Raw genomic sequence first — 25,008 nt, forward strand, 5'->3', positions numbered from 1 at the left:
ATAAATGTTTGTATAGAAATGATTTTCTTTTATGTTACTATTTTAGTTGGGCATTTATTTGCCTTCTTAAGTTATCATAAGTAGATGACCTGCCTCATATGCATCCAATGACAAATCAGCTGTCATTTCAGTCCATGCATATTTCATTCAATTGTCCAAATATTTCTGGCAACTTGGCGCTCAGGGGGCATAATGTTTGACAAACATCTCTTGTTTTATACAAATTTGCATTTGGCATCCCTGGAACATGTCTAAAGTATATCAATTAAATGATTGGAGATAAACAGTTAAGATTCTTTTTTTCTTACCATTCCCCCTTTGAAGAAGCAGGGTTATATATTTAATGTTTGTCTGTCACTAGTGTCAGAATACCAAACATTGTCGAAGAAAAACAAGGGAATGCTTAGGTCGTAAGTGCTCAAACATGGTTGGGATGTTGGTCATGCCAGCAGATGACCCTAATGATTTTGAAGGAAGTAGGTCAAAGGTCATGGTCACTTTGACCTTAAAAAGCTTGTTTAATTGATAACTAGAGTATATTTGGCCTACTGTCTTCAAGCTCTGTAGGGAGGTCAGTAGGTCACAGTCACACTGACATTGAACAATTAAAGCTTGTCCGATTGATAGATAGATTGAGTATGCTTGGCCCTACTGTCCTCCAACTTTGTGGGGTGCTTGTTTATGTCAAGAAAATGACCACCATTGGTCAGGTCAAGGTTATATTAACCTTGACCGCAAAAACCTTGTCCCATCAATATAAAGAAAATGTTTGCACCTACCTACCTCAGACAGGTAACCACTTTAATTGACCTTTATGCAGCTTTCTTAATTTTTGTCTTAAATTGCATTGCCCATAACTTGATATTATTCATTGCTTCACTGCTGTCTTGAGAATAGTTACATGTTTTAGTGAAAACAATACCTCATCAACTCTAAAAGCAACATTTTGAATTTGAATAACTAAACCTACTTTCCTCAAACTTGTAAGGGATGTTGGTCATATATCCTTAAATTACCCCACCAACATTTAATGCGCAGTGGCTAATTGGCTGCCATCAGGGGAGCATACATGATTGAGCTCGAATAATGAAGACCAAATCAGGGGGCATTTCTCTGGTGGCTGTGACAGTACTTGTTTTAGTTACATTTCTGTAATGAATATTTAAATAACTGAAAAGCTCACAAAGGCATTAGGAGATTGAGTTGCTCAGATTATATATGTAAGTCAGTTAACTGAGACATACCATACATCGTATGTGACCCCAGAATGAACTCAGGTTACAAACTAGGCTAGTAGCCTTATCTGGGGGAAAATAGTAAACAAGGACAAACTGTTCAAAACCAATTAATGAAGTTACTGAATATAACATTCATACATAGTATGTAGTTCTACTGTGTTAGTAAATGAGTTACAATTGTTTTAACATTGATAAGTTTTATCCAATTATTCATATCTTTTCTGCTTTTAATTGTCTGACCTGATCTGTCAGCTTTTTTCCAATATATCAAGTTGGGAGAGTAAACATGCTCAGAAACTAGGCCATATTTCTCATTGGGATGTTTAGTGGGTCAGTTGAGGACAAGTCAAGTTCATGCAGGACTGTCTTGCATACATTCATTGAGTAAATTATCCAGCTCACAGTGAAGTAACACAGTAAACCCATAAAACCAACTTTTGTGTCTTGTTTGGAATGTCACAATCTGACCGTGTATAAGTCGAAGGTTGTGTGTCACACATCCTTATGTTTAGTTTCTATAGTGATCAAACTAAAAAAATATTTTTTCCGAAATTTACGAATATCAAAGGCACTTATCAATGATTTGTGTATGCTTTAAAAGATAACATCAGTGACCTAGTAACATGTAGTAGGATAAAAAAATATATGAGAGTCTCTATGGGAAAAAATGCACCTAGAGCTAAATTGCTTCATCCTCTTACATCTGTTTGCACCTATGTACATGTAAGGTACAGTATGCAGTTCTTTTTGATTAGTATATGGATTTAATGCTTACTGTTTTTAGATATTTTTGGAAGTTCCTTGTATGAACAAGTGGGCAATATCATTAGGTGAGGTATTCACCAGATAAAACTATGGTGTAAGTTATAGGTCAATGTACAGGGAGTCATTGCTGTTTCTCAATATGAAAACATTTTCATGGATGTGGAGATGTTTTGTATGATGATAAACTGGATTTACTCAGATGATTTTATCAGCATTCTCTGAAGTGTCTAAATGAAAAATCAGGATTATAGATTTGCAGTATAGATATTGCACTTATTGACAGTAAGTATTATATTCCAAATTTTTAGAATTGTTGAAGCATTTCAAACTGGTTGTTGTATATTTACATTTTATAGTTTTTTACAAAACTGCTCTTGTGCTCCCAAGCAGGGCTTCTAAAAACCGGCAATTTGCCGGTCTGGACCGATTTTGACCAAGCCAGACCGATTTCAGTTTCAAAAAGTGTAAAAAAAAATCTGTCCAAAATTTTCAAATTTTTTTGGTAATTTCGGTCCAAAACGACTTATAGTCAGTCAAAGATGTAGAAATTGTAATACACAAACATTCATGGGTCATTTACACATTCAAAACTACATCCAATAGGTCATAAAAGTGTCTTGGTTACCATGAGACCGATGCGACTGGCTGCTTTTTCCGCTAGGCTGATCACTCTATAGCCTATCTGTTAATTAGCAGACGCTTGCAATCGGTCCAATCACATGTTTTGGTATAAGCAAAAGACACAATTAAACAAACTATGTTTTAATTGTGTGCTTGCAGCTTTCCTGATTAAGTGTTAAAATCGGTCTATCTTTTCACATGGCAATATGCTATATGTCGTCCTTGATCATTACATGATATCCGTTTGTTGATTACAGTTAAATTTAAATTGTTATAAAGAACCATTGCTGGTTAAAAACGGCTTTAAAGATAAATGCATGTCATTGTTAATCCGTGAAAAACATTAAAATACCGAATTAATTAACGTAATAATATATAGGATATTAACAGCGATACGCTTGATTAACTACATAGTCTGACATCTGAGTCCGCCGCTTACGTCATATTTATTCGCAGTAATGAAAAAATTGTTGTCGATATCACACTTTAAGTTTGTTGCCCCGATTATAAATCTAGATATATACTATTATTCAAGATTATCAGTTGAATGTTGGCCCACTTAAGAAGCATTAAGCAAATAAATCATAATACTGTTTCACTTTTTGTCGTCTGACCGCCTCCCGACAGCCACAGTTAATTACGATCGCAGTCTTTCTTGTAAGAAACGCCGCAGAACTCGATGAGAATCAAACTTGTATCAATGACTATCTGAATCGGCTATGCTGGCTCTAGAGCCCTCTTACGAATTGCCACATTTTTTGGGGGGGGGGCGTCGCCGGGTCCGGACCGATTGAGGTTCCAAAGTTTTAGAAGCCCTGCTCCCAAGGGTTGACATGTGGGTATTTTTCTCATTTCATGAAATATTCTTACTTTAAATTGCATTCAATGTTTATTCTAACAGTTTATATTTATTAGGGATGGCAACAAGTACCCGAGTACTCGATCAATCATCCGATTACCTGAGTACCAAATTACTAATTACTAAAATATTTTTATAAAATACACCAAATTCATGATTAAAAGACATAAGTATCAGATCTGGTGCGTTTCCAAGCAGACAATTTACAGTCCCTCTAATCCCCACTATGTACACAATTGACCTTGCAAACTGTCAAAAAAGGGCCCTAATTTGCAAATAGCACTGATGTCAATTGGCGAAGTTTTGATCTCCTACAGTATTGTATTGTTTACCAATTAGAGTGTTTTCACCAAACAATAGACGTTGATGTGTGAATTAGTAACGACCGTTATGTTCAATGATTCCTGAACGGGCGTATATTTATCACAATTGATTGTTGGATATCTTAATTATGGAAAAATGAATATTAATGTGGAAAACAACAATATTTCAGTATGAAAAAACTGTCATTTTAAATAGTATTTTGTTAAGTAATAAACAACTAAACAATTTATAAATCATTTTCATTTATTGTAATTCTGAATGCTGTTCATTTAAGGAATGAACTCCACGCATACTTTGACCCGCCCAATTGCGTTCATATCCCCGATAATGACATCAAGCCCGCAATTTATTCCTTATATTTACACCAATAGTTATTATTTGCATTTAATGATTGTTAAAAATATACTTTATTTATTTAAAAAAACCTTTCAGTAACCCTTTCTTACCCATTCTGTTAATAGAACGACCCGACTGTAACTGGAAGCATTTTTTCAAATGACGTCACAATAACGCGGGAAAAGATCAACCACTTGAAATGACTTTTAAACGTAAAATTCAAACACTTATGGAAACAATAAATTTAAAATTTAAAAAAATAACTTTCTAAAATGTTGATTTATATTTTACGGGACCTGCTGACACAATACAAACAATAACAAGATCAATATTTCTCATGTATATTGTTATGCGATGAATTGAAATCCGAACATATCCGAAGATGTTTTTCATCGATTGATTAACGCAATTGCCGAAAGGCAGTTCATTTAAGGAATGGAAGTTGAGGTGTAAATATTTTTTAGTGTAGTCTCGATCATCTAGACGCTCATATGTGATCCTAGTTTTACTTTTCATTTATATTGTAGGACATATATATATATATATATATGTATAAAATGAAATGAAAAGGACAAATTAAAAGCCTGAAGCAACATTTGTTTTCTTTTTATTGATTTCTCTGTTAAGGTACATAATGACAGTCTTATTTAAAAATGAACTGGTCAATATTACGACCAACGCACAATGTACATGGCCGATACATGTATACCCGAACTTGTCTTTCTTGAAAACCAAACCAAAAAGTTACCCGAGTACCCGAGAACTCGATCGGAAGATTGTCTAAGTACTCGAGTACCAATTTTACTACTCATTGCCATCCCTTATATTTATATTGACTGCTGCACTGAGATAATTATTCTAAAACTTTTATACTAGAATTGTTTAAATTCCTGATACATTTCTTGTTCATTTAATGTTAAGGTCAACATTTCTAGAGTTTTATGTTGTCATCAAAAAGAAACTATATAAAAACTGGACCTGGACCTTGACAATTCTGTGGCCAGATTTCTTTGTGAAACCAAGAAGTTTTATGCCTGGTGGGTGGGTGGTGACCGAATATCATTTCAGTGATGTGTAGAGAAAGAATATAAATGTAAGAATTATATTGACAAATATGCGAACAAAGATTATTTTCTTTGAAGATTTCAATATAGGTCCGATTTCAGTTGAAATAAAGAACAAAGGCACAGCCTTCAATATTGTATCTAAATTTCATTTTTGGTCATATATTTCCAAATGATAACAAGATTATGTGGGGTCATCGCCTGGCGTCTTTATTTAACATTCTTAATTCCCACTGGCTGTGTTGAATGACAAGCTTATTTGTACATGTATACCAGTGTGAGTTGTTATCTGATTTCTTGAACTCAGTTTTAAAAGATGACCTTAGGCTCAGAATTGTTTGAGCTTGGATCCCCGACTGTCAGTACAAGACTTCAAATTACAATACAAATATACATAAAATGATATATTGATTATGTTTCAGTTTTTAATTACCATGTTTCATTAAAGTAAAACTTAAACATGGAACGAGGAAAAATATATCCCGATCATTGACCATGCAATTATACACCTGTGTAAGCTAAATTAAATTGGACACTATGAGTCAATATGAGCCCAGCTAATACCATCAAGCTTCAAGTGTTCACACAGCTAAAATGCAAACATGACCTTGACCTTTAAAGACTTAAGGAAAGCTTAAATGGCAGTAAACTAAATAGGTCCTGTAATTAAATTATGTTTGTGTTTAAACTGAGCAACAAAGTCACTTAGGAGTCTGTTTTTTTGTTCGTATGATACTTGGGTTGCCTGTTATACCCTTTCAAGAAATTCAGTTCAGAAAAAAATAGTAGTCTACTTTCAGCTTTGCTTTAGATATAGCCAACTAGTTGAGACAAAGGTCAATGTATTTTTCCATGGTTTTTAAATGCACATAGGTTCTGTACTTGAGCATAAAACAGCAGAGTTTCAATGTGCGTTTGGATATACACATAAGCTTTCTCACCAAACATGTCTGGTTGCAATATTTCACAAATATACATTTCTAATACATTGAAGTCATGGTAACATGATAGTTATGTTTAAAATAATCCTTTCTTATGTGACCTCATATTTTCAGGGTTATGCTTCATTTTGTATTTGTTTGTTTGCCTGATCTTTATTTCACAGTCATACCACAATATGCTGAACTCACATTTCCAGTAATTTTGAGTGCATCATCACCCCTGTGTATAGTAACAGTTATAAATGATGCTCTTTTTGACAGCTACATTATCTAACACATATTAAGTGACCAATTGGAAATTTTTAATGTAGATGGTGGAACTTTTAATTTGGTTTTCTTATATTTGGCAAGAAATAAACTTTTAGTATTAGGACTACTTTTATTGATTGGAATTGAATCCGTTTCTGCCAGAGTCCATGTCATTTACATAATGACCTTTTTAAGTTGGAGTATTGTTTAAAAGAGCATATCATAGATACAGCTTCTGAACATTAACTGGACTTCGCACTGCCTAAGATCATTAGCCTGTGTGGGTGAATGGTTCTCAGATCATTGAACTCCTCATGGATGTACTTGTGGCAACAAGAAATCATCTGCATGATTATTGGTTAATCTTTCTTACACTGTAAAGCATGGTAATTTAGAGTTGAAACTCATGGGCAATATCATATCTATTGTTAAATGCATGATAGGTTGTACAATAAATGTACCTAAGATTTAATTACCAGGGTAAACGTGACCATCCACACATAAACAAGATAAATATTACTACATTATTTGATACTCTTGATGCAGCTTTTCTCAAATTCCACATTCAGTCATCTGACTTACTTTGTGTTATGAAAATAAAGAAGTTAAACTCTGTTGTTGGCCAGGCACTTAAAGTTCAATTTTGACCCGTGAGTTGTGACCTTTTTGACTAGTGCATTGTTAACATTCCTTAAAAGGTAAAATGAGTCAATTTAGAGTTACTTTTTCAGAGTGACTTACTTTAAATGATATAGGTATGTATTAAAGTGCTGAAAGCAGTAGTTTCGTTTGAATGTCGTATAGTGCAGTAGGTAACGTGTAGGGCTGTATGCCAAAGGTTGCGAGTTTGAATCCATTGAGGGTTAGACCTTTTATTGTTATTTTTCTTTATCTTTTCCTCGATTTTATGATTTCAATTCAGTTTATAATAAATGTTTTCACAGGAATTTTGTGAGATGTTTACATGTAAATGTGTTGAAATTAGGACTTATAAAGATGGAGAAAAAAACTGAAGAGTTTCAAACTCAATACTGAAATAAAGCCAAGTACCCATTCTGTGGAATGGCCCAAATATTTATAAATACAAAAGTACATTTGAGGCTAAGTGTGTGGAATTGGACTATAGCTGTCCATTGCTTATTATTCCACAGTTGACAGTAAGCACAGAAGTAAATGCACTCACAAATAAAGGTATCCCGGGCTCAATTTAGAGCAAGAGCTCATGTGAATTTGATTGGTTATCACCAACAGAACATAATAATGGGTACCTTCTCCCCCAAAGCTTAAGACCACATTGTACTTAAATGCAATGTAAATATGTTAAAACTTTTCTTCAGCCGCCAAGCCACCAGGAGCATGGACGTGAGATCAGAGAACAGTACAGGGACCGGGTGCCCATCCACCGCCGCCCTACCCTCCTAGATTTCCACCACTCACACCAGCCAGCCGGCGTTGACAGGGCTCGCTTCAGGTAACATTGCCATTGCAATGACTTTTGGAGCATTTGACATCATCATATTCTTTTATGACTACGGAGCATATAAATTAGTGAAAATTTAAGGTCTGTTTCACCTAAATGAAGAGTGTGATGAGGATGTGTATTGAAATCTGTTGAAATATATTTTTACTACAGTTGCTAAGGATCAGATAAGAAATGCGAGTAAATGCGAGGACAAAGTTAATTTCGTCAAAATTCAAAATTCAATGAATCATAATTCAAGGGCTGACTCCACAGTAAATAGTGTGATCAGGCTGTTGATCAAGATTGCTCAAGATAATTATCATGACCGCCAAGTTGCATCATTGCAATATGAATTTTGGAGCTGTTGGACATAATTTTTCAAATATGACCATCACTACATATATTGCAACAAATGTTTGAACAACTCCCATCAAGTCCAGAAGGGAAACATATCTCTCTAGTTAACCATTAGTCCTAATCATAATTAGTAATTGTATAATCATATCCTATTTTAAAAAGTGGGCTTTCCAAGCCTGCTTCATACTCAATTCGAGAAATTCTAGTTATAAATGTTCGTAATGTATATTAACGAGCCATTTTTCTCATTACAGGCCTGAGCCCCCGTCAGCCTATGGTCAACACTACAGACAAGAGAGTATGGGTAACCTTCAGACAGGCCAACCAGCACCCCTGGCCGGTGGTACGGCTCAGGGTCCCCAGGCCCCTAAACGACCCCGCCTCACGGAGCGGGCAGATCTTACACAACCCCTCACCATTGATGTCAGTCAGGCAGAACCAAAGAGGGTCGGTATTGTTGTAAGTTTACCTACTGCTAAGATGTCTTATTTGCTAGGGATGACTCTGCTGCCAAGTTGTGCCATGAGTATCTCAGTTAATATATCCTGAATTCCATGTTTTGATAGCATTTTAAGGCTTGTGTTCAAAATGTATACGACTCACTCGTGTATGTCAATTACATGTTGGCATTTGCTAACTTGGTAGCAAACTATCAAAACATTTCATTTTTATGTTCAGATTTAAAGTGCTGGTAAACTTACAAGGATGTTGTATGAGTGATTATTGTAACATTGTTTAAATGTTTGCAGAAGCCTTGGCATTCACTCATCTAAGCAAGGGTTTTTATCACATTTTGTATTGCTTCTTTACCTACTTTGTAAATAAAATTCATAGAAAACATGATGTTTCATTCTAATTAAAACCTTGTAAATGTTTATTATTAAATATTCCCTTTTAAATCAATGCTCAGGCTCTTCAAATATTTGATAAAGCTGACTGATTTTGAAAAAGAATTTGAGCTTAAATATTTTCTTAGTATGGGTCTGCATGAGCATCATTGTTAGGCAGGAACTTAATGTCATATAAATTGAAAATTGTTAAAAGATATAAATCTGCACTGTTTGATGCTGTAAATAATATGTTTCTTAAATGTCAGCCGATAAATATACCAAGATTTAATTGGTTATATTTAATTGGTTATATTCACGTTTTAAAACCATCACTGAATGATAAAGAGATGTTACAAAAAATAACATCCTGAAACTGATCAAACTTTCCATAAATAAATATTTTGCCCGGAACTCGCAATAGCAGTCTAAAACACGCAGACTTAACCTGTATACCGTAAATGACAGGGTATAAGACGATAGGGGGTATTAGACACAGGGAAAAAATCTGAATAGTCCAAGAAAAAAACTTTTAATCTATGTTTTTGGTTAAAAGACGCATAGAAAAGATGTCAAATCATCTGGCATTTTCGGCCACCATGTTTGTTGACAGTGACAAATTTTTTTTTTTCGTGAAAATGGCGACGGTTATCTTTAAAACCATACAATGATAAACTGTTGAGAATGAAAAGTTAAGTTATGCAAAAGCCTTATATTGTACGGGTTTGTTCTCAAAATGTCAACACCTACAGAAAAGAATAAAGTACCGTAATTCACCTAAGAGTTCGGACACTCTAAATATTCGGACACCCATAATTATTTTCCAAAATAATTTATTTTGCGTACCTAATTTTCGGACACCCAAAGGACATCAATCATAACTTTCACAGACGAAGATTATTGATTTTATCTTTACAATGCCTGGCTAGATTACCTAACCGTATACACTACTGTGACAAGTTAATTAGTTACTACCCCATCCTAAACGATTTATTGCCTGTTGAAAAGGAAGTGTGATATATTTATTGAAGGATTAAAGAAACAACAAGGGCAATCAAGGGATTAAGAAAACATAAACATGACATGTTTGTAAAACGATCTGCCAATAAACTGTAAACTTGTACCACACTTATAGACTGTAAGAAGCAATAATCGTACAGTTATACATTAATCCTGCATAGCAATGTCCATGCTCTCCACGAGATCCTCGTGGGTATAACTGTAAGTTATGTGACGTTACACAGTGTGACTCTTTGATCTAAAGCCGATAGAATGTGTTTATTCAATTCAATGCATGTATAAAATGGTGTTTTAAATAACTTGATGAAGGATTTACACTTATAGGCGTAATAAATAAGTTAATGACCATTGATAAACAGGTTAAAAGCAGTCGAGTTCACACCTTCTTGTACAACTGACAAAAATATTTTGACAGTGCCCAACTGTCAATTTAATTTTTAAGTTTAATTATTGTTCAATTCAATTTATTATTCAAAATAATATTGAATAACTTTAATCGAAAAATATTTTTGTTTAAATTATAAACGTCTTACGATATACCGTATCCCGATCTTCAACTGCCGTTTTAACTCATATATACTCGATTGATATGACGCGAGTAACATCCCTTTCTACATAAATCTAAACAAACTCTAGGCTTGAAATCTACCTCAGAAAAAAAGTTAAAAAAATTGTTACTGGGTATTATACGCAGACATTTTTTTGCATCGAAATCTGAGGGAAAAAAGGGCGTCTAATATCCAGTCATTTACGGTACCTAACTTTAACTTGATGTTTTCCCCCAGGAGCCCGCGTACAACCCGCAAGTGGAGGCAATCTCTCCAACTCTGCCACCTGAGGAGACCCTCAAGGTCCAAAAAATCAAGGATGAGCTCCTCCAAAACATCTCACGTATTGACCGGGAGATAATCCTCGTAGAAGGCCAGATTGGTATGAAACAGAAGAAACTCCAGGTTGGTGCTAGATAGGGATCTTCGATTTGTAACACCACAAGCAAATCATTGTAGAAAGAAGATCTTACTGCTGATAAGGTTCTTGTCAATTAACATCATGTACACTTGACAATTACATGTACATATGATAAATACATGTACACATGACAAATACATGAAGAGGTTGTTTCACTTGTACAATTATGTTCAAAAGTGGTCATCTTTTTCTGTAAAAGATAAGTATGAAATTGGACGTTGCATGCTGTTTGCACCCAAATGAAAACAATGGACTTTATCATATTGGTACTTTGTTTTCATTAAAAGAAAAATTAGAAGTTGCATGCTGTTTGTTAACAATGGACTTTATCATATTGTTGTTTTGTTTTCATTAAAAGAACAATCGTTATGTTCAAAATTTGATCCCAACCCATGATTTTCTTTTGGTGTATTTAGTACATTTGTACACATTTAACTGTTAAGCAATAGCACTCTATGTACTTATATTGCCTTATTTCTATCCGCCCAGCAACAAGAGGAGGCAGCCAACAAGCAGAAGGAAGAGGTCGAGTCAGATGAGGCACCCGACACAACTGTTGACACCAAGAACCAGTCTATGGCTCAAATCATATACGCAGAAAACAGGGTAACCAGTCTTCATATATGTTATAGGGTTGTAGGCCACAGTTTTCACTGTTTTCAAGTGTTAGTCACAGATTTCAGATAAAAATACAGAATGTTGCATAGATCGTCAGTGCTCAAAACATGGTTGTATGACCCTGATTGGTTGTTTGGCACCATTTCATTTTACCTGAATATGGTAATGATTCAGTCAATGCTCTAGCCTTAGTGTATGATGGCACTGTCAACAGTCAGAACATCCCCTTGTTATACTGTATGAAGGCACTGTCAGCTGTCAGAACATGACCTTGTTATACTGTATGATGGCATTGTCAACAGTCAGAACATCCCCTTGTTATACTATATGATGGCACTGTCAGCTGTCAGAACATGACCTTGTTAAACTGGATGATGGCACTGTCAACAGTCAGAACATCCCCTTGTTAAACTGTATGATAGCACTGTCAGCTGTCAGAACATGACCTTGTTATACTGTATGATGGCACTGTCAACAGTCAGAATATGACCTTGTTATACTGGATGATGGCACTGTCAGCTGTCAGAACATGACCTTGTTATACTGGATGATGGCACTGTCAACAGTCAGAACATGGCCTTGTTATACTGGATGATGGCACTGTCAACAGTCAGAACATGGCCTTGTTATACTGGATGATGGCACTGTCAGCTGTCAGAACATGACCTTGTTATACTGGATGATGGCACTGTCAGCTGTCAGAACATGGCCTTGTTTTAATGTATGATGGCCTTGTCAGCTGTCAGAACATGGCCTTGTTATACTGGATGATGGCACTGTCAGCTGTCAGAACATGACCTTGTTATACTGGATGATGGCATTGTCACCAGTCAGAACATGACCTTGTTATACTGGATGATGGCACTGTCAGTTGTCAGAACATGACCAGGCCTTTTTTTATTCTGTTTTTGGGGCCCCATTCCCCAAGCAAAAAAGTATATATTTTTCCCCAATTGTCGCTTAAAATTCCCCACCGCCAAAAAAAAAAAAAAACAAATCCGAAAACGGAACGATATAAAGCGACGCAGTTATTATCCGTCTTCTAAACTTTGGTATGACGTCATCTTAGTGTACTTCCTAGACTACCGAGTGTTCCGAATGTACTGGTTCCCAGTTTAACTGAATTGTATGTGAATAATAAAGCATCTACTCCGGAAACCATATGCGATTTCCGCCCACGATTTCGTTCACGATATTTCAGTTTGAAGTTGGAAATGTCGCATTATAATCGTTGTTACGTCAAGATCCTACAAAGCCATGGCATATCTGGTGGACTTAAGCTGCATTGTGCCTACATCAACAGCTTGTGTTGAGAGACTTTTCAGTTTGATGAATTCCTTGTGCACTCCATCCAGGAGCTCTCTTGGTCAAGTCAGGCTAGAATCTTTGATCAGAATTGTGATTTCTGAAACTACTGAACTTTCTCAATCAGATATTAACAACATCATTAACATCTTCAATCAGTCAAAGAGGGACATATGTTTGTAAAGCATGAGAAAACATGATATTAAAGTTGTGAAACAAGTTTATTGTGTTCGCCTTTCTTTTTTTATAAACAAATGTCAATGTCAATTTTCCCCAATTTTGTTAATTTTCCCCTCTGAGAAGGACCCGCCACCTTTCCCCAAAACCTGAAAAAAAGGGCTGATGACCTTGTTATACTGGATGATGGCATTGTCACCAGTCAGAACATGACCTTGTTATATTGGATGATGGCATTGTCAGCTGTCAGAACATGACCTTGTTATACTGGATGATGGCATTGTCAGCTGTCAGAACATGACCTTGTTAAACTGGATGATGGCACTGTCAACAGTCAGAACATCCCCTTGTTAAACTGTATGATAGCACTGTCAGCTGTCAGAACATGACCTTGTTATACTGTATGATGGCACTGTCAACAGTCAGAATATGACCTTGTTATACTGGATGATGGCACTGTCAGCTGTCAGAACATGACCTTGTTATACTGGATGATGGCACTGTCAACAGTCAGAACATGGCCTTGTTATACTGGATGATGGCACTGTCAACAGTCAGAACATGGCCTTGTTATACTGGATGATGGCACTGTCAGCTGTCAGAACATGACCTTGTTATACTGGATGATGGCACTGTCAGCTGTCAGAACATGGCCTTGTTTTAATGTATGATGGCCTTGTCAGCTGTCAGAACATGGCCTTGTTATACTGGATGATGGCACTGTCAGCTGTCAGAACATGACCTTGTTATACTGGATGATGGCATTGTCACCAGTCAGAACATGACCTTGTTATAGTGGATGATGGCACTGTCAGTTGTCAGAACATGACCAGGCCTTTTTTTATTCTGTTTTTGGGGCCCCATTCCCCAAGCAAAAAAGTATATATTTTTCCCCAATTGTCGCTTAAAATTCCCCACCGCCAAAAAAAAAAAAAACAAATCCGAAAACGGAACGATATAAAGCGACGCAGTTATTATCCGTCTTCTAAACTTTGGTATGACGTCATCTTAGTGTACTTCCTAGACTACCGAGTGTTCCGAATGTACTGGTTCCCAGTTTAACTGAATTGTATGTGAATAATAAAGCATCTACTCCGGAAACCATATGCGATTTCCGCCCACGATTTCGTTCACGATATTTCAGTTTGAAGTTGGAAATGTCGCATTATAATCGTTGTTACGTCAAGATCCTACAAAGCCATGGCATATCTGGTGGACTTAAGCTGCATTGTGCCTACATCAACAGCTTGTGTTGAGAGACTTTTCAGTTTGATGAATTCCTTGTGCACTCCATCCAGGAGCTCTCTTGGTCAAGTCAGGCTAGAATCTTTGATCAGAATTGTGATTTCTGAAACTACTGAACTTTCTCAATCAGATATTAACAACATCATTAACATCTTCAATCAGTCAAAGAGGGACATATGTTTGTAAAGCATGAGAAAACATGATATTAAAGTTGTGAAACAAGTTTATTGTGTTCGCCTTTCTTTTTTTATAAACAAATGTCAATGTCAATTTTCCCCAATTTTGTTAATTTTCCCCTCTGAGAAGGACCCGCCACCTTTCCCCAAAACCTGAAAAAAAGGGCTGATGACCTTGTTATACTGGATGATGGCATTGTCACCAGTCAGAACATGACCTTGTTATATTGGATGATGGCATTGTCAGCTGTCAGAACATGACCTTGTTATACTGGATGATGGCATTGTCAGCTGTCAGAACATGACCTTGTTAAACTGGATGATGGCACTGTCAACAGTCAGAACATCCCCTTGTTAAACTGTATGATAGCACTGTCAGCTGTCAGAACATGACCTTGTTATACTGTATGATGGCACTGTCAACAGTCAGAATATGACCTTGTTATACTGGATGATGGCACTGTCAGCTGTCAGAACATGACCTTGTTATACTGGATGATGGCACTGTCAACAGTCAGAACATGGCCTTGTTATACTGGATGATGGCACTGTCAACAGTCAGAACATGGCCTTGTTATACTGGATGATGGCACTGTCAGCTGTCAGAACATGACCTTGTTATACTGGATGATGGCACTGTCAGCTGTCAGAACATGGCCTTGTTTTAATGTATGATGGCCTTGTCAGCTGTCAGAACATGGCCTTGTTATACTGGATGATGGCACTGTCAGCTGTCAGAACATGACCTTGTTATACTGGATGATGGCATTGTCACCAGTCAGAACATGACCTTGTTATACTGGATGATGGCACTGTCAGTTGTCAGAACATGACCAGGCCTTTTTTTATTCTGTTTTTGGGGCCCCATTCCCCAAGCAAAAAAGTATATATTTTTCCCCAATTGTCGCTTAAAATTCCCCACCGCCAAAAAAAAAAAAAAACAAATCCGAAAACGGAACGATATAAAGCGACGCAGTTATTATCCGTCTTCTAAACTTTGGTATGACGTCATCTTAGTGTACTTCCTAGACTACCGAGTGTTCCGAATGTACTGGTTCCCAGTTTAACTGAATTGTATGTGAATAATAAAGCATCTACTCCGGAAACCATATGCGATTTCCGCCCACGATTTCGTTCACGATATTTCAGTTTGAAGTTGGAAATGTCGCATTATAATCGTTGTTACGTCAAGATCCTACAAAGCCATGGCATATCTGGTGGACTTAAGCTGCATTGTGCCTACATCAACAGCTTGTGTTGAGAGACTTTTCAGTTTGATGAATTCCTTGTGCACTCCATCCAGGAGCTCTCTTGGTCAAGTCAGGCTAGAATCTTTGATCAGAATTGTGATTTCTGAAACTACTGAACTTTCTCAATCAGATATTAACAACATCATTAACATCTTCAATCAGTCAAAGAGGGACATATGTTTGTAAAGCATGAGAAAACATGATATTAAAGTTGTGAAACAAGTTTATTGTGTTCGCCTTTCTTTTTTTATAAACAAATGTCAATGTCAATTTTCCCCAATTTTGTTAATTTTCCCCTCTGAGAAGGACCCGCCACCTTTCCCCAAAACCTGAAAAAAAGGGCTGATGACCTTGTTATACTGGATGATGGCATTGTCACCAGTCAGAACATGACCTTGTTATATTGGATGATGGCATTGTCAGCTGTCAGAACATGACCTTGTTATACTGGATGATGGCATTGTCAGCTGTCAGAACATGACCTTGTTATACTGGATGATGGCACTGTCAGCTGTCAGAACATGGCCTTGTTTTAATGTATGATGGCATTGTCAGCTGTCAGAACATGACCTTGTTATACTGGATGATGGCATTGTCACCAGTCAGAACATGGCTTTGTTATACTGGATATTATACTAATATTATTGATGATAGTTTGGCCTAATCAGTTATTGTCTTGGCCTTTGTGCCGATGGCTTCGGCGTTGTTGCATCATGCAATAGTTTAATTTTCGCCATGACTTGGAAACTGTGCAAAATATTTACATGAAACAATCACTCACAATGATAAGAAGCATGTCTGAAGTGGAAGTGCCCTGTACTTGATGTTATATTTCAAGCTCAGTGGGACAGTAAACTGTTTATTTATACAATTGTCATGGTAGCTTTGTTTTGGGTCCAGTTTTGATTGGCATCATAATTCCTGCATTTGATGCAAGAAGGTACCAAGCAACATTAAATACAGAAGGTTTTGGTACCTTCTCGACTTAAGTGTACAAGTTATGTTACATAAACAATATAATACTGTCTTTGGTATTTGTAGAAGAAAGCGGCAGAGGCCCACAATATCCTCTCCAAAATGGGACCTAAAGTTGATGTGGTAAGCCTTTAGTTAGATATTATTAATGTTTGCAAATAAAATTATCCTTTCAAGGTATTGATGCATTTAACGAACATTGCTTTAATTCTGTCCTAATGCATCAAGTGAATTTCAAATGAAGTGCAACATGTATCGCCTGTCCATTGACTTCATATTACAGAAAACAACTGCCACCATTAGCAGTTTGGTGTATACTTTATGTTGATTACTTTGGTTTAATTTCTGAAGAGGTAGGCTCATACATGTACAGTTTGCATTGGTTTCACTTCAACCAGCTAATTCAATCATAGCTTTAAATTATGTTTGCAAAACACTTTGAAGTATTGAACCTGACTCTTTGAAGTCGCTGCTATGGTAATAAAAATTGATCAGAAGTAGTATATTCATTACTGGATGCAAAAAATAAATATCATAAAATAGAAATTGATTCACTTCCATGATAGTGTATATGACCTTAGCTTTGATATCAGAATCTCCACAAGATGGTTCAAGATGGTTAATCGCCTTTTTTTAATAACATCTCTGTTTGCTATTTGTTAAAATTGTTAAATGAGTTAAAACATCAATTTATTTTATCTTTTCCAGCCTCTTTACAACCAGCCAACTGATGCTCCAATATACCATGAAAACAAGAGGAAGTAAGTTATATACTTTTCAATTTGCCTTTGTCATTCCTGTTTTAGAGTACCAGTAATTGTTTGTAATTGGTTGATTGCAATATTGTTTGATTTTAAATAATTCTTTGAAGATTGAATAATCCCTTTAATTGCTACTTCCAGGTTTGCGTTGTTCAAGCCACGGCTGGTTGCCCACTTCAAGAAGAGGCACCAGGCCAGGAAAATTAGGGTAATGGTCTCCCTTGTACATTATAAGGACTCTTTTACCATTGGGCGTTTCTTGAAAACAAAAAATATAAGATACTTTATTACAAATATTTGTGAGTGGAAGTGTGGGTTTTAGGCAATGTTGGCAACAATACATACATCAACATATTTATATTATGTTCAATTAACTAGAATCCATTATTCAGTGATTGGGCATTTAATTAATTGCTCAATTACTTAGTAACAAATGCCATAGCTATCTAAAAGGCAAGACATGTGATGTAATTAGTTGTTTACTGGTTGTAGGAGCGTTACCTGAGCCAGCGCTATGATCAACTGATGCAGGCCTGGGTGAAGAAAGTCGACAAGTGGGAAAACAACCCTAAAAGAAAGTAGGTTTAGCAGGAATTGTTTAGAAATACTGATACTGTGTATGTGTAGCTGGCAGCTCATGATCTGTTTGTAGCTATCCATAGAATCACAGGTTCATTGTTCAATGTAAGATGGTAGACAATGTGAGTTAGTTGAATTATACATGTAACTGATGATATAAGCTTGAATGTTTCCACCATCCTTGTTTTTTTAATCATATAATATGTTGACACAGTGTGCTTTAATATAAAGGGCACAAGTATTGAACTTAAATTCTATTTTTCACAAATCGTGAAGAAAGTTATAATAACTTTAGCTAGGTCAATTCTGTTAGCACAATGTTGCCTGTCAACACGTCCCGTACCTGGAGAAAAAGCACATGTATGCCTCGATGATCAACAACCAAAATCATACATGCCTGAGCCAGGAGTCGAACCCTGGAAAGCTTTTGTGAGAAGTGAATGGGCTAACCAACCTGTATGTGGAATGGTACCTAAGTAAGTGTAGCTCATTTGTGTACATGTATTCACAGAGCAAAAGAGGCCAAGTTGCGAGAATACTTTGAGAAGATATTTCCTGAGCTGAAGAAGGCCAGAGATGATAAAGACAGACTCAACAGGTAAGCTTCCTTTCTCTGTATACAGAAGATCAAGTTCAAAAAGAATCAACACAATGAAACCACCTCACCTAGAAGCCTTGTCATTTTCCAGTCCTTTAGATTAACTTCAATACATAAGCAAACAATTGAAAAGCCTGATGAAATTGATGACAAAATGAAGAAAAATAATTCTTTTAATGACCTCTATGTATGATTTTATGTTAGCAGGGCTGGAACTCGTGCAGGGATCCAGGTGTATGCTCGCAGTGAGGCAGAACTGGAACAGATAATGGATGGCATACATGAACAGGAGGTACATGTACAAGAAGTCACTACTTTCTATTTTAGGCACTGAATAATTTGAAATGCAGTGGTCATTTTCAAGATATTAAATTGTTATAAATTGTCGTAGAGATTCTGAAACATTTTGTATTTTAGAAGGACCTGCTTTCTTGCCAAGTTTGCATCAATATAAACTATGATTTAAAGGATTTGAAAAGGTATGTTAAATAAAGCTGTTTTTGAGTGATTTTCAGTGTCTCTTATGGGCAGTTCTTAATTGATTTGAACAGACACAAACTATGAAGATGTTGACCTTTGATCTCTACAATGACAATGTCAGGCATGTATTCTCTATCATGCCACAGGCCCATTGCAATATACATAAATACACAGCAATTAAATACAACATTGTGTGACCTTGACCTTTCTGCAGGAGGAGGACAGGAAGATGCGAAGCCTGGCAGTGATCCCGCCCATGATGCTTGACGTCAGACAGAGGTCACTCAAGTTCATCAACAAGAACGGCCTCATTGAAGACTGCATGGAAGAATATACTCAGAGGTGAAACATCTGTCTTTATTGTGTCAGCAAACGAAACATTACCTAAAAAGAATAATAAACATCTACTAGTTCATTGGTCCAGTTGTTAAACATTCCATTCTGTTATGGGTTTGAGATATTGTATTCACTAATGTCTTGTATCTGAGTTTGAGACTCAAGACTCAAATTTGTGTATTTTAATTTTGTTTTGTAAAATTGCTACTCATAATACTAAAAAATGCTGTACCTATACAAAAAATGTTCTGCCATCAAAACACTCAAATATAGTTATAATAAAGATATTTTTAACCATTTAAAAACTTTTCTGAGCCTTAGTCCACAATAGGTTAGAGAATATGGGCCCTGACTCATTGTCATATCCATTACATTCAGTGACATAAATGACACTTTTTTGTGCTTTGTTTCGGATATTCACAGTACAAACAGCTGACACTATATAGGCCTGTTGCCTTTGTCAGACAAAGCTGTTACATAGATACTTGTATGTTTCAGGAAGTACATCAATGTGTGGACAGCCCAGGAAAAGCAGGTCTTTAAGGAGAAGTACCTCCAGCATCCTAAGAACTTTGGCCTTATTGCCTCTTTCCTGGAGAAAAAGGTACTGCTGTTATTTGATTGAGCTTGAGATATTTACATAACAATTGAGATGTTGCTGCTGGTTGGTGGTTAATGCATCTGCCAATGAAATCTCAGAGTTAATTGAATATTCATTATACAATTTATATATTAAAATGTGTGATTTGTTTTAGCTTTGTTTTACAAGACCTATGATTGTTTTGTTTTTTTCAATTTAATGGGATAAAATTGTTTTGCCTCAATTAAGTTGGGTGGAAAACTGTTCCCCCCCCCCCCCCCCCCCCCCCCCTGTACAAAAAATTTGAAGGAATAACATGTATGGCCTTTCATTCACCTCAGTATATTCATTGCCTCAGAATACAATGGACTGTGTGGAGTACTACTACCGATCAAAGAAGAGTGAGAACTACAAACAGATGCTCAAACGCCAGTCAACCAAGAAGAAGAAGCAGCAACAGAAGCAACTGGTAATGACAGTTTTAATGTACCTATGACAGTCTGTTAGCTTCATTCTTTTCTAGTATTTCATGAGATGAAGTCTGGTTACTTATCAAAATGTTACAAAACATGATTTGACTTGGTAAGATTTTTTTTTTACCATGAATTATAAGTCAACATAGATTCTTGTCCATATAATGATGTAAAGTACATGTAAGTTGAAGCTGCACTCTCACAGATTGACAGTTTTGACATTTTATTAGTTTTTGTTTCGGAATCCGTTTTTTTGTATCAATGCCTTGAATTCAGTCATATATTAGATAACTCACAAAATAACAGATCTAAATTTGTTTGGAAAACTGCCAATTTTTTTTTTAGTGTTAGTAATGCTTTAATCTATAAAACATCAATTTCCGAACGTAAATATGAAAAACTGCAATCTGATCCTTTGTCAGCAATCTTGCATCACTGGTTTCCAGTCATTTACGCGAAAATGGAATAACCAAGGCAAAAATAAAAAAGTATTCAAAAAGGTTGACCTGTGAGAGTGCAGCCTAAAGGCTTGCTTCTTGAACATAGGCAAAATTATGTAATATTTTAAAAAAAATGCTGTCAGAGGATATTATCCTCATATGTCTCAGTTTGGCCATACCAGTAAATGTGTGGTGACTGTTTGTAGCCTCCAAGCAAAGATGAATGTAACATGGAGATGTTGGCTTCCACGTCTGGAGAAGTGGCCACCACACAGCCAGGAACCAGTGGCGTTATAGAACCAGGCAACTTGTGAGTCCTGTTAAATTCCTTATATATAGTGTCTTGAAATATCTGTTTTAACAAAATCAATTTGAAATTAAATGAACAATGTTGTTTTTGTATACATTAATGTAACAATTGTTCAGAATTATTAAATCACATGATAATGTAAGAGTTCAAGGATAATTTAGAACGATTGTAGTCGTAGAACACAATTTTTTATAATAATTATGACTGCTCAAATAGCTAATGTATGTGTTTGTCATGTTTCAGAATTAGCTCTAGTGGAGAGGGGCGTGTGGGGGAGGGAGGGAAGGAGGAGGAGGACAAGGATGAGGACTCCTCAGACGATAATGAGCCCACCAAGGGCACTGAGGGAGAAGGTTAGACACACAAAACCAATAACTTTGTTAATGATCACTTTCCTTGCAATTTAAGAAAATCTGGATTTATGGAAAAATATGTAAATAGTAGCCAGAAAGTCAATGATTATGTAAAAACTTGCCTCCAGCAGTTTTGGAAATTAGCACAAGCCAGCAAGCCCTGTACTCATAGGAGGCTTTTCGGCTTACTGATATTCTGGATTTTATATAGCAGGGCTTTATAAAAAATGATACCAAAGCACTTGCAAAGATTTTGGAGTTGTTTATCCCAAACTATAACTGTTATTGTTGCACATTGTCAGTTTTAAGCAAACCTTAACCTGTTGACTAGTTTGTATTGTAAGTATTTTAACTGTAAAACTAAGTATAGACTATTAAAAGTGCTGTCAATTATCTGGCAGGTGGCGTACACCCATGTACTGTATGTAAGACCCAGCTGGAGCACTACGGGCTTAGTCGGCCCCTGTCCACCAAGAACTGTGAGCTGTACGGCATTATCCAGTCAGACCTCACCCCTGACATGAGGGTCTGCTCCAACTGCTGGTGCAAGTCTGTACGCCGGAGATACACTGTGTATGTGCATGTTCTTTAGTATTAGTCAAGGTCTGGTATTGTTTTATTTGGACATTTAAAGATAGCTTGATTTGAATTGTACATTTACTGTCTTTCTGAAACTAACATTTGCTTGGTAATGGTGTGGAAAAGAGAGAAAAATTTATATAAATGAAAAATATTTAAAATAATGCGATTAACTATATATGATATCCTTTTGCAAGCTTATGAAGGATTTGTCCAGCACTTTATTATAGTATATCAATGAAACACTGACAGATTGAATTGTGACATTATAAGATTGTATGCTTGATTGTGTTAACCAGTTGCCCGGTGTCGTCGTGTAAGACACCAAAGAGAAAGGTGAAGAGACTGAGACCTCTACCCACACGCTGGGCCGACACCCCGCCAGCCATCAGAGGGGAAATCATGAAAGATCTGCGTAAGAATATAAACACTCTTTAAGCCCAAGAGGTTGTGACTTTATCAGCCGGAGAGGTTGTCATGTTTTACTTTATAAGAGTGAAGGAGGAGGAGGAGGACAAGGATGAAGACTCCTCAGACGATAATGAGCCCACCAAAGGCACTGGTTTCTATCCAGCAAACTGATTCAAGTCTATTCTATTTATTTGCTTAGCTGTCTTGACAATCCAGCTTATATAAATCGATATAAACTAAAATAACAAGTAGTCAAACTGTTTGATGAATGTAATATTCTCTCATCACCATTTTCTATAAAAGGTTGTTTACAAGATGTTATATGCCTTGTATTTGCAGAGCTGACAGATGAAAGCACAAAATGTTGTTCCGCATGCTTCAACCGTATTGCCCGTAGGTTGGGTGCCAGTGCTCAGCCGGAGCCCCTCGTGCCTGGATCCACGGAGCCCACGACTGAACAACAACCCATGGAGGGTGGGTATAGAAGAGAACCGTTGTATTTACTTAGAAATACACACCGAATTGGCAAGTTTATATTAATTCAAATTCAGTGTGAACTCAATGAAGAGCATTCATGTATCAGTATTTTGAATCAAGTTAGTATGCATTTGCTGTATTCCACTGTGAAGGAACTTTCTTGCATTTTTGGATATTATTCCATCTAATAGCATTGCTATTTCTTTTTTATTTGACCAAAAATATAGTTCATATATAATATATATCAGTGCCCCAGCCAGGATTTGAAAAGGGCAGGGTGGAGTTTTGAAAAGGGCAAGCTACATGAGTCGCATAGGGGCGATTGGGGGTGGTTGTGAGAGGGGTCCACCCCTGTCACAAGGGGGGTTTTGGGGGGTCCCCCCATATAATTTATTTTGTTTTCATACTCAATTTAAATCATTTTCCATGATTTTCAGACTCTAACAAAATGGGTTGTTTTTCTCTCAAAATTTAGAAGGGTGTGTTTGAATATCAAAATTAAAATTTGTCTTTTTGTCTGTGTTAGTATGATTGTGCTTTTTTGAAGTCTTCTTTCGTGCGATGTCACATATTTCTCCTAAATATCATGTAAAATGAAGAAAAAACAAAGACAGTTAAACATTTGAAGCAATCAAATAAATGCACCAAAAATGTAGGGGATGAATCTTAGTTTGGTACGATCGGGATCTGGTACAAATGTTATATTCAGCCTGGCTGTTATTTAATTGTCTTTGGTAAAATTATGTTTAATATGCTGATGTTTTAGAATAAAATGACAGTAAAAATCACTGCTCTTGCTTAAAAAAATAACTTATAAAACATAGAACATTAATAAAATAACTCGGAAAATCGTTCTGACAAAATGGCGGTTTCGGCGAATTTTGACATGATCATAGGCATGATAGGTAAACGCTGCATAAGGAATCAACATATATGTATGGGTGACAAAAAATTTTTTTCATCATGAATATTTAACAAATAAACTTTCAAAACATTTACTGAAAAAGTGATGTATTTGATTGTGTTAGCGCCACCTTTCTTATGTTTACATATCGTCAGTGACTGTCTGCTTCAAATCAACAATGTTTAAAATGGCGAGTCTTGTCTGTACAATACAATAAACAATTAGTTTAAAAGATTTAATTGTGCTTGACAACATTTTTCACCATCCCTTCGCATTGTCTATCGCATTTTACGAACTTTCATCATTGATTGAACGAGTTCTCAATGTATCTTCTGATTGGCTGACGATGTTTCCCTATTTGGCTCTTCCTAATTATCGGATTAGTAGATGACCGATTATGAATACCCAGGTCGTCTGCTCACTACACAAATACACAATTAGCTGTCATATGACTTGGTCAAGGCACTTGGGAAGATGAAAGAGCAGTACGGCATATTTTAAGCAATCAATGGGGGCATGGTGACACCTAGCGGGAACACTATTATCATAAGTATTACGTAATTTGTCTCAATTATGACAGCGGATTAAGGGCAGTCAATCTTTTACTGTGAAATCATTAATGTTCGTGGGGCATTAATGTTCGTGGTTTTTGTGGGTAGGGTGATCCACAAATTTAAGAGCCCACGAAATATAGACCCTTTATTCACTTTTTCAACTGACATGTTATGTACATACTAGTTTATTCGTTACAGAAGTCGCAGTATACAGCGTTTATACCTGTCTCACTGTATATTTTACTATCTTTGTTTTATTAATATATTATATCTGCCTTTAACAAAAAATAAACCAAATCAATTAAATGTGTTTTTATGAACCAAATGACAGAAGCAAGTGTTTAAACGTGTGCTGTTTATGAAAATCTCCAGGTTTACAAGATGTGCATGATGAG

The 25,008-nt window shown here is 36.2% G+C and overlaps 1 protein-coding gene across 6 annotated transcripts in view; it reads left to right on the plus strand.

The window, feature by feature from the left end:
- The window catches only part of LOC128230547 (trithorax group protein osa-like), a 60,557-nt gene that overhangs the window by 16,882 nt on the left and 18,667 nt on the right, over positions 1 to 25,008 (plus strand). For 3 of the 6 annotated variants that reach the window (XM_052942922.1, XM_052942924.1, XM_052942926.1), the window contains exons 3-20: positions 7,735 to 7,868; positions 8,471 to 8,675; positions 10,849 to 11,016; positions 11,522 to 11,638; positions 16,845 to 16,901; positions 17,487 to 17,539; positions 17,681 to 17,747; positions 18,032 to 18,117; positions 18,630 to 18,716; positions 18,921 to 19,008; positions 19,411 to 19,538; positions 20,031 to 20,136; positions 20,471 to 20,581; positions 21,232 to 21,335; positions 21,579 to 21,688; positions 22,090 to 22,261; positions 22,567 to 22,682; positions 23,018 to 23,203. In XM_052942922.1, the coding sequence (XP_052798882.1) occupies positions 7,735 to 7,868; positions 8,471 to 8,675; positions 10,849 to 11,016; positions 11,522 to 11,638; positions 16,845 to 16,901; positions 17,487 to 17,539; positions 17,681 to 17,747; positions 18,032 to 18,117; positions 18,630 to 18,716; positions 18,921 to 19,008; positions 19,411 to 19,538; positions 20,031 to 20,136; positions 20,471 to 20,581; positions 21,232 to 21,335; positions 21,579 to 21,688; positions 22,090 to 22,261; positions 22,567 to 22,682; positions 23,018 to 23,203 (2,095 nt within the window). The remainder of the gene's footprint in view (positions 1 to 7,734; positions 7,869 to 8,470; positions 8,676 to 10,848; positions 11,017 to 11,521; positions 11,639 to 16,844; positions 16,902 to 17,486; positions 17,540 to 17,680; positions 17,748 to 18,031; positions 18,118 to 18,629; positions 18,717 to 18,920; positions 19,009 to 19,410; positions 19,539 to 20,030; positions 20,137 to 20,470; positions 20,582 to 21,231; positions 21,336 to 21,578; positions 21,689 to 22,089; positions 22,262 to 22,566; positions 22,683 to 23,017; positions 23,204 to 25,008) is intronic. The other 3 variants (XM_052942927.1, XM_052942923.1, XM_052942925.1) reach the window with 3 other exon arrangements.

Source organism: Mya arenaria, chromosome 4 (genome assembly GCF_026914265.1).
Source record: "Mya arenaria isolate MELC-2E11 chromosome 4, ASM2691426v1".
In the NCBI taxonomy this organism is placed as follows: domain Eukaryota; kingdom Metazoa; phylum Mollusca; class Bivalvia; order Myida; family Myidae; genus Mya; species Mya arenaria.